The 9,394-nt window shown below is 43.6% G+C and overlaps 1 protein-coding gene across 2 annotated transcripts in view; it reads right to left on the reverse strand.

Moving 5' to 3' along the window:
- ALDH1L2 (aldehyde dehydrogenase 1 family member L2) overlaps positions 1 to 8,982 on the reverse strand; it is a 65,051-nt gene extending 56,069 nt beyond the window's left edge. For both annotated transcript variants that reach the window (XM_028121632.1, XM_028121631.2), the window contains exon 1: positions 8,865 to 8,982. In XM_028121632.1, coding sequence (XP_027977433.1) covers positions 8,865 to 8,912 — 48 coding nt within the window. In that variant the 5' untranslated portion in view covers positions 8,913 to 8,982. The remainder of the gene's footprint in view (positions 1 to 8,864) is intronic.
- Between the last annotated feature and the right edge of the window lie 412 nt (positions 8,983 to 9,394).

Here is a 9,394-nt window from a genome sequence, read left to right on the forward strand (position 1 = left end):
ACTATTTCTCTTCTCCTGCTGGGTTTAGGCTTTATTTGCTGTTTTTTCTCTAGCTCCTTTAGGTGTAGGGTTAGGTTGTATATTTGAGACCTTTCTTGTTGAGAAAGGCTTGTATTGCTATCTACTTTCCTCTTAGGACCGCCTTTGCTGCATCCCAAAGATTTTGAACAGTTGTGTTTTCATTTTCATTTGTTTCCATGAATTTTTTTTAATTCTTCTTTAATTTCCTGGCTGACCCATTCATACTTTAGTAGGATACTCTTTAACCTCCATGTATTTGAGTTCTTTCCGACTTTCCTCTTGTGATTGAGTTCTAGTTTCAAAGCATTGTGGTCTGAAAATATGCAGGGAATAATCCCAATCTTTTTTTTTTTTTAAAGATTTTATTTATTTATTTGACAGAGAGAGAGACAGCGAGAGCAGGAACACAAGCAGGGGGAGTGGGAGAGGGAGAAGCAGGCTTCCCGCAGAGCAAGGAGCCCGATGTGGGACTCGATCCCAGGACCCCAAGATCATAACCCGAGCCGAAGGCAGACGCCCAACGACTGAGCCACCCAGGCGCCCTAATCCCAATCTTTTGGTACTTGTTGAGACCTGATTTGTGACCTAGGATGTGATCAATTCTGGTGAATGTTCCATGGGCACTAGAGAAGAATGTGTATTCCGTTGCTTTGGGATGGAATGTTCTGAATATGTCTGTGAAATCCATTTGGTCCAGTGTTTCATTTAAAGTCTATATTTCCTTGTTGATCTTTTGCTTATTTGATCTGTCCATTTCAGTCAGGGGGTTGTTAAAGTCCCCCACTATTATTGTATTGTTGTCGATGTGTTTCTTTGCTTTTGTTATTAATTGGCTTATATAATTAGCTGCTCCCATGTTAGGGGCATAGATATGTACATTTGTTATATCTTCTTGTTGGATAGACTCTTTCAGTATGATATAGTGCCCTTCCTCATCTCTTAGTATAGTCTTTGGTTTAAAATCTAATTTGTCTGATATAAGGATTGCCACCCCAGCTTTCTTTTGATGTTCATTAGCATGGTAAATGGCTTACCACCCTCTCACTTTCAATCTGGAGGTGTCTTTGGGTCTAGAACAAGTCTCTTGCAGACAGCATATCAGTCGGTCTTGTTTTTTTATCCAATCTGATACCCTGTGTGTTTTGATTGGGGTGTTTAGCCCATTTACATTCAGGGTAACTATTGAAAGATATGAATTTAGTGCCATTGTATTGCCTGTAAGGTGGCTGTTACTGTATAGTCTGTGTTCCTTTCTGGTCTATTTTACTTTTAGGCTCTCTCTTTGCTTAGAGGACCCCTTTCAATATTTTTGTAGGGCTGGTTTTGTGTTTGCAAATTCCTTTAGTTTTTGTTTGTCCTGGAAGCTTTTTATCTCTCCTTCTATTTTCAATGACAGCCTAGCTGGATATGTATTCTTGGCTGCATATATTTCTCATTTAGTGCTCTGAATATGTCATGCCAGTCTTTTCTGGCCTGTGGGTCTCTGGATAGGTCTGTTGCCAATCTAATGTTCCCCCCATTATAGGTGACAGACCTCTTGTCCTGAGCTGCTTTCAGGATTTTCTCTTTGTCTCTGAGACTTGTAAGTTTTACTATTGGATGTCGGGGTGTTGACCTATTTTTATTGATTTTGAGGGGGGTTCTCTGTGCCTCCTGGATTTTGATGCCTGTTTCCTTCCCTAAATTAGGGAAGTTCTCTGCTATAATTTGCTCCAATATACCTTCTGCCCCTCTCTCTCTTTCTTCTTCTTCTGGGATCCCAATTATTCTAATATTGTTTCATCTTATGGTATCACTTATCTCTCAAATTCTGCCCTCCTGATCCAGTAGTTGTTTATCTCTCTTTTTCTCAGCTTCTTTATTTTCCATCATTTGGTCTTCTATATCGCTAATTCTCTCTTCTGCCTCATTTATCCTCACAGTTAGAGCTTCCACTTTTGATTGCACCTCATTAATAGCCTTTTTGATTTCAACTTGGTTAGATTTTAGTTCTTTTATTTCTCCAGAAAGGGTTTCTCAAGTATCTTCCATGCTTTTTTTCAAGCCCAGCTAGTATCTTTATAACCATTATTCTGAACTCCAGCTCTGACATCTTACTAATGTCCATATTGATTAGGTCCCTGGCAGTCGGTACTGCCTCTTGTTCTTTTTTCTGAGGTGAGTTTTTCTCTGTTGTCTTTTGTCCAGAGGAGAATAGATGAATGAGAGAACAAAATGCTAACAGGGTAACAATGACCCCAGAAAAATATACACTAAACAAATCAGAAGAGACTGAAACAGGGGGAAAAGAAAGGGAAAGAAAGCAAAAGAAAAAAAAAGAAAGAAAAAGAAAAAAAAGAATATGATCAAATATGATCAGGCTGGTGAATAGATCAGTGCCACACACTAGATTTGGGGCATATTTTGGTCTGTTAGAATAAAGTGCCTCCCAAAATTTTAAAGAAAGAAAAACTTATATATGTACAAAAATAAGGGTGAATATGATGAAGGGATGGAATATGACTGTAAAGATGAAAATTATAAAAGATTTTATAAAAGGAATTGATAAGATAAGGAGTTGGTTGAAAAAAGAAAGAAGAGAAATTAAATTAAAAAGCAGGGGGGAGAGAATGTGATCAGGCAGGAGATTAGAACAAAGCCATACACTAAAGATTTAGGGTATATTTTGATCTGTTAGAAGAAACTGTGTCCGAAAATTTTAAAGAGAGAACAACTTATATATATATATATATATATATATATATATACCAAAAATAAGGTTAACTATAATGAAGGGATAGAATATGACTCTAAAAATGAAAAATAAAAAAGATTTTTTAAAAAAGGGATTGATAGGATGTTGGCTGAAAAAGGGAAAAAGAAAAATTAAAAAAATAGAAAAAGAAAAAAGAAAATTTTAAAAATTAACTTCGAAAGACTAAAGAATCATGGGAAAAAAGCCATGAATTCTATGTGCAGTATTCCCCTAGCGCTGGAGTTCTCCCGTTCTCCTTGATCGGTAAACTTGGTCTTGGCTTGCTGGCTGTTCTTGCTGATCTTCTGGAGGAGGGGCCTGTTGCCGTGGTTCCCAAATGTCTTTGCAGGAGGCGGAATTGCCCCGCCCTTGTGAGTCTGGGCTAAGCAAGCTGCTCTGGTTTGCTCTCAGGAGCTTTTGTTCCCTGCAAGCTTTCCGTACAGCGTTGGAGGATGAGAGTGAAAATGGCGGCCTCCCACTCTCTGCCCGGAGGAGTTGAGAACTCGGGGCCCCGCTCCTCAGTGCACCCACAGAGAAAAGCAGTCAATCACTCCCGTCTCCCCGGTCTCCGGCCGCACTCCGTGCTCACCCGGCCTGTGACTGAGCATTTCTATCTCTGGCACCCGACTCGGTGTGGAGTCTCCAGACCCAGCAGATCCCTGCGGTGCGCTCCTGCGCCGCTCCTCCCGGGGGAGGAAGGGGAGTCTCCCCGGATCTGCCGCTTGTTGGGTCCCTGCTGGAGGAGCAGTGGCCCGACTGGGCCGCGGATCACGGTTTATGGCCACCCCGAGCTGAGAGCCCGCGCCTCGGCTCCGTCTCTGCAGCCGGCTTCCCTACTCCGATACCTGGGAGCTCTGCCGCACTCAGGCACCCCCGGTCTTTCTGTGACCCCGAGGGTCCTGAGACCACACTGTCCCAGAGAGGGTTCCACCCCCCCTCTTAGCCACTGGAGTGACCCCCCCTCAGCGGAACGAACTTCTAAAAGTTCCGATTTTGTGCTTCGCTGCTCTATCACTTGCCAGAAACGGCCAATGGAGGCCCCCTCCCCCGCCGTCTATCCTCCTGAATATCGCCTTGGATTCACTTCTCCGCATGTCCTACCTTCCAGAAAGTGGTCGCTTTTCTGTTCAGAGAGTTGCTGCTATTCTTTTCTTTGATCTCCTGTTGAGTTCGTAGGTGTTCAGAATGGTCTGATGCCCATCCAGCTCAATTCCTGGGACCAGACGAAATTTAGGTCTCCTACTCCTCTGCCATCTCGCTCCTCCCCCCATCCCACAGCATTTCTAAATCTGGGTGGTACGTGCTATTATCTTGGAGTTCTCTATTGATAACATTCTGCCTTGGAAGAGCCTATGGCAGCCAACAGAGCTTTTGCCTTTTTTTTTTAAGACTGCATTTTTAAGTAATCTCTACAGCCAACATGGGGCTGGAACTCACAACCCCGAGATCGAGGGTCAACACACTACTGACTGAGCCACCCAGGCACCCCCAGAGCTTTTGCTTTTTAAACTATTCAATGTTACATTCCCAGGCTCTCCATATCCTGGTGGAATCCTTCAGGAAGCAAATTTAGTGGGCTCTGATTATGCTCCAACGATTAAAATACAAGCAAACAAACAGAAACCACATAGTTTTCTATAGAAAACTTAAAGGCTCAGTACTATGAGTCTGCCCTGATCCAAAGTGCTTTTGTGAAGCAGATGCTACCATAATAGAACAGTGGGGTATTAAATAAGGCCAAAGGTATCCCCATCAGGAATCGTGAGAACTGACAGTTTTACATGAAGGGCCTTTCCACAAAAGAATAAAACAAAGTCAATTTTTCAGAGACAGCGAGGTGCCTAACACCTTGTGGAGCCTTTGGCACATGGTGCCCCAAATCATGCCTGACAGTATGCAAGAGGTACTCACTGGGTTTGTTTTGGGTATTTACCATGCTCTGGGTACAGAGCATGGGAGGGACTACAAATCAGGTGCCCAGCAAGAATGTTTTATTTGGCCCACCGAGCATTTATCAAAGAGCTGTGATAATATTTTTAGGAGGTTTCACATTAGCGGGCTGAATTTCTGACCTCTTTTTAGAAATCAGGAAGTTTGTCAACTGTGGTCTACATTTCCATGTAGCAATAGTCAGCTAGAGCTGAGCAGCAACTGACCCCATTCCTCTGGCTGGACATGGCTTTTCCCTCCATCTGGCTCACATCCTTCATTTGTTTCACCTGTTTGGCTTCCCTGGGAGTTTTTCTTTGGGATCTCTACAGTAAAAGTGCAAAGAAGACTGGTCCCTGTCCTCAGGAGTTCACCAGTTAGCATGAAAGACACACAAGTAAAGACATATTGACATCATAGTGCTGGGATAGGAGAGAACAGTGTGGGTGTGGAAGTCTGGTAGCCTTCCCAAGAAGAGACCTCCATAACTGAATTTTAGAGCACTCATCTTAGGGATTGGCCAAGAGAAATGTGGGGATTATGGGAGGTCCTTGGGAAATTTCAGGCAGAGGGGGCAGCATTTACAAAGAAATGAATGAGTGGGCAAAGTGGGTTCAATACTGGAAATTGGAGAGTGATGACAAGTGACACTCTAGGGATAGTTAAAAGACCAATTAGGGAGAGTCTTGTCTATATAAAATAAGTTTGACCTTATTGTGAAGACATTGATATCCACTGAACAACTTTAAGCAGGAGAATGATACTGTCTTATTTCTATGTTGACACATACTGAGGTGAGGCATGAATTAACTTTGAGTGGGCACCCCTCTAGTGTTTGAGAATTGAGCATAGTGGAAATAAAAGCCAACCTAATAATCCACCTTCAGTGTATTGACAGACTGTAGCTTGCAATAGTGTAAAAGCCCATGTTACTTATTGTAACAAACCCTCAGACTAATAGTCAGAGGCAACAGATATAAATCTGTGTAAGATTCAAACAAAACTCATGACACCACCGTAAAGGCCAAACTTGTGCAACTTGATTTTCCTATTGCATAATCATATAAAGAATGTACTCATGAGGACTTTCTGGGATAACTGGCTAACATTTTTTTTTATTACAAAAAGGATAACAGATTTTTAAAATAGGGATATCTATGGACTTTTCTGAAAGCAGAGACTGTTTATTTCTTGTTTATTATTTTATGCTTTCTGGCTGTGAGACTCTAAAAAAGTTATTTAACTTATCTGGGTCTCAGTTACTTTATCTGTAAAATGGGCATACTAATAGTACCTACCTCATTGAGATGTTAAGTGAGTATATATATAAAGCATTTATATCAGTGCCTGGTACATACTAAGTAAGTACTATATCAATGCTATCTATTATTATTATTATTTATTAATCATATCCTCAGGATTTAGAACAAGTACTCAATACATAATGCACAATTAAATATGGTTTGAAGTTGAATTTGAAGGTCCTAAAAACAAACTAAACACCAAAGCAGGGGGTCGGGTAATTCAGAAACAAGGACCTGGTTGCTAGATCTAGGGTATAAAGCCAGTACTTGGTTCCAAGAAGCAGGGAAGGGTCCAAACTCTTAAACTGGATCATAAGGTAACCTCAAGTTCTGGAACCAGGCTATGAACCCAGAACCAGCAACCAGACTGTCCCAGACACTGGCAGAAGAAGCTGAATAACAGAGTGCCAAATAAATATGAAGGCCAAATAACCCCACCATGGGGAGAAGTTAAGATGCAATGAACCAGGCAAGCTATTGGAAGTGCACAATGATAACTAATAGACAAAGGGTTTTATTGTTATCTATAGTTGCAGTGGTTAAAAAGATCCAGCCTTGTCATTAAGCCAAAATCATTAAATATTTCTAAGTCCATTTCTTTAAGACAGGGAATGGAAAAATCAATTCTATCAGGAAGTGTTGTAAACTAGTTTTCCCATTGGATTTTTCTAGGTTCTAAGTTTTTTTTTTAATTCTGTTTTAATACCAAACTCAAAAGCACCGTGTGATTTTTTTTTTCCTTTTTAAAGATGAAGGTATAATTTACATGCAGTAAAATACACCCTTTTCAATGTATAGTTCTGTGAGTTTTGACAGATACACAGTCACTTAACCATTCTATAATCAACACAAAGAACAGTTCCATCACCCCCCAAAATTCCTTCATGTCCTTTGAGGGACAATCTCTTGTAGTCAATTCTTCCTCCAGCACCAGCTCCTGATAACCACTTTTTTCTATCACTATAGTTTTACTTTTTCTAAAATGTCAGGTAATTGGAATCCTATAATACATAGCCCTTTGAGTCTGTCTCCTTACACTTAGCATCCATATTTGAGTTTCATCCATGCTGTTGTGCCTATCAGTAGTTCACTCCTTTTTTGTTTCTGAGTAGGATTCCCTCGTATGGATGGATTTGTCCACTGTCTACCCTGTCACCAGATGAAGGACATTTAAGTTGTTTCCAGTCTTTGCTGATAATGAATAAAGCCTCTGCAGATATTCATAAATAGGTATTTGAGTAAATAGCTAGGAGTGCCATTGCTGGGTCATATCATAGGTGTATGTTTAACTTTATAAAAAATGGCCAGTTTTCCAAAGTAGCTGTACCATTTTATGCTCCCACCAGCCATGTTTGATTTTGAACAATTCTTATAGAATGCCATCCCAAGGATGGTTCCCCATTTTCTATAGAGTAAAATATCCCAAACACTCCACTTGTCATTCCATATCTTCCTTTTGGCCACGGAAGAAACTGTCTTCTTCCCAGTCAAATGTCACTGCTTTTCCACATGTACTCCTGGGTACAGTCAGACTTAGACCCCTGACCCCTGACCATGCTTGGTGCTTCCCCACATGTATGTTTTTGTCTCTGTCGTTTGCCACCTGGGATGTTCAACCGAAATATTACTGAAATCTTATGTAAAGCCCGCTATGGCCATCTTTGCATTCTTCAAGAATCCCCTCTGCTCTCCAAAAAAAGACAATTCAATGAAAGGTGTTGACAGAAGAGGCCATTAAAACAGGCAAGCACCAGCCCTTGCTCTCTGTGCCATCCTACCCAGATTCCCAGGTGCCACGTGGCAGGAGAAAGCTAAGGAGGAGTCCAGAGCAAGCAAAAGCTCTTCAAGAGCAGGTCTCTCTTTCCTTATTTTTTTAAAAGGTGAATGCTCCCCAAATAACTAGGACTGGATGGGGTAAAGTGAATCCTCATTATTTGGGGTTGTCTGGGAGACAAAAGCTCTTCCGTGTATGTACCACTCGGCTGGTTTCTGGTGCTATTCAAGACTTCTCTCTGCCTTCAAGTTTTTTTTAGATCTTGATATGTACACACACACATAGATTTTTGCAAAGAAGAGGAATCTAAAAGCAAATTCCTTCACAGCCCAGGAAGCATGAACTTCCTATAAAAGAGATAATGGTACATGAGATGAATTGTTTTTTCTTCCTTAAACAGCTTTGAGTCTGCCTAGATGCAGGGAGGCATCTCTCCCGGGGCCATATGCAACGTGTCTGCTCTCTTTCCATTTCTGGAGGAGCTGACGCAATTCCAAGGCGCGCGGCTGGGCCGCCGCTACAGTTTAATGTTCTAGCGTGGTTGCTTCTGCAGCGCCTGGTAATCCCAGCAATCTTGCCGCCTGCAGCTCAGGAAAAATGAGCTTGCAGCCACCAGCTCCGAGGGCCATCCTCTGAATGGACCCTGAATGCCAGTCAGGAGCGCTCACACCTCTCAGGCCTGCCCAGGAGGACCCAGCTGACTGACTACTGCTCTCCTCCAGAGAGGGTCTCGGTCCTGTACTGCGGCTCCATCTCCTGACCAGGGACCTCATGATTGAAATGAAAAAAGGAAAGGAAGCTGACTCTGTCCCCCCTGCCAAGCGACTCTTTCCACCCTGTCAATCCCAGCCAGACCGTAGACGTTCAAAAGCGGCATCCCCAGCCCCTTCCCTGGACAAGACAATAGCTTGCCTGACAAGCCTTACTCGAGACCCTCTCCGGATCCTTCACTGCAGTCTCCCCGTTTTAAAAACGCTGTCTTGGTTTTTAGCCAAGTCTAAACACTGTGCCCACCCCCAGCCCCGCCGACCGGCCCTCCCGCCGCAGGGTCTAGAAAACAGCCCCGGGTGAGAGCCAGGAGGCTTGCCCGAGCCAGACTCACCTGGCCGGTGGAGAAGCGCCGGAGCGCCTGGCTGCCCCTCCACAGCATGCTGGAAGGGAGCGCTCGGGCGGGCTGCGCGACAGCGGGGGCTCAGCCTGGGCGCGGCCTGCAGCCTGAGAGCGCCGGGCGGCAGAAATCGCTGCTAGCTGGGTCCGCCGGTCCCGGGACCCGCCCACGGCCCGCCCCTTCGCCTGGCACGGCCCCGCCTCCTCAGACGGCAGGGCTCGGGTGGCCAATCCCCTGCGACTGGGCGGGGCCCCAGTTCGGTGCCACGCTGGTACCTAGCGGGAGGGGCGGCCTCCAGTCTTGGCCCCGGTATTCAACAGCTGGGGGATCTTCTACCAGTTATTCAAACCCTGTGAGGTAGACAGGGATTTGCCTTATTAATGGTCAATCTGACATCCCAAGTCATGGCCATAACAGCTCCCTGAGGAGGCAAAGATACGAAAGATAAGGGGTGGAGACACAGGGCTGTATGGGATCCTGTTATCTTGTAAACTGATAAAAGGATTTAAAGAAAGACGGTGTAT

Source organism: Eumetopias jubatus, unplaced genomic scaffold (assembly GCF_037043125.1).
Source record: "Eumetopias jubatus isolate StellerSeaLion01/CBP00866 unplaced genomic scaffold, mEumJub1_p1.0 scaffold_8, whole genome shotgun sequence".
NCBI classification, from domain to species: Eukaryota; Metazoa; Chordata; class Mammalia; order Carnivora; family Otariidae; genus Eumetopias; species Eumetopias jubatus.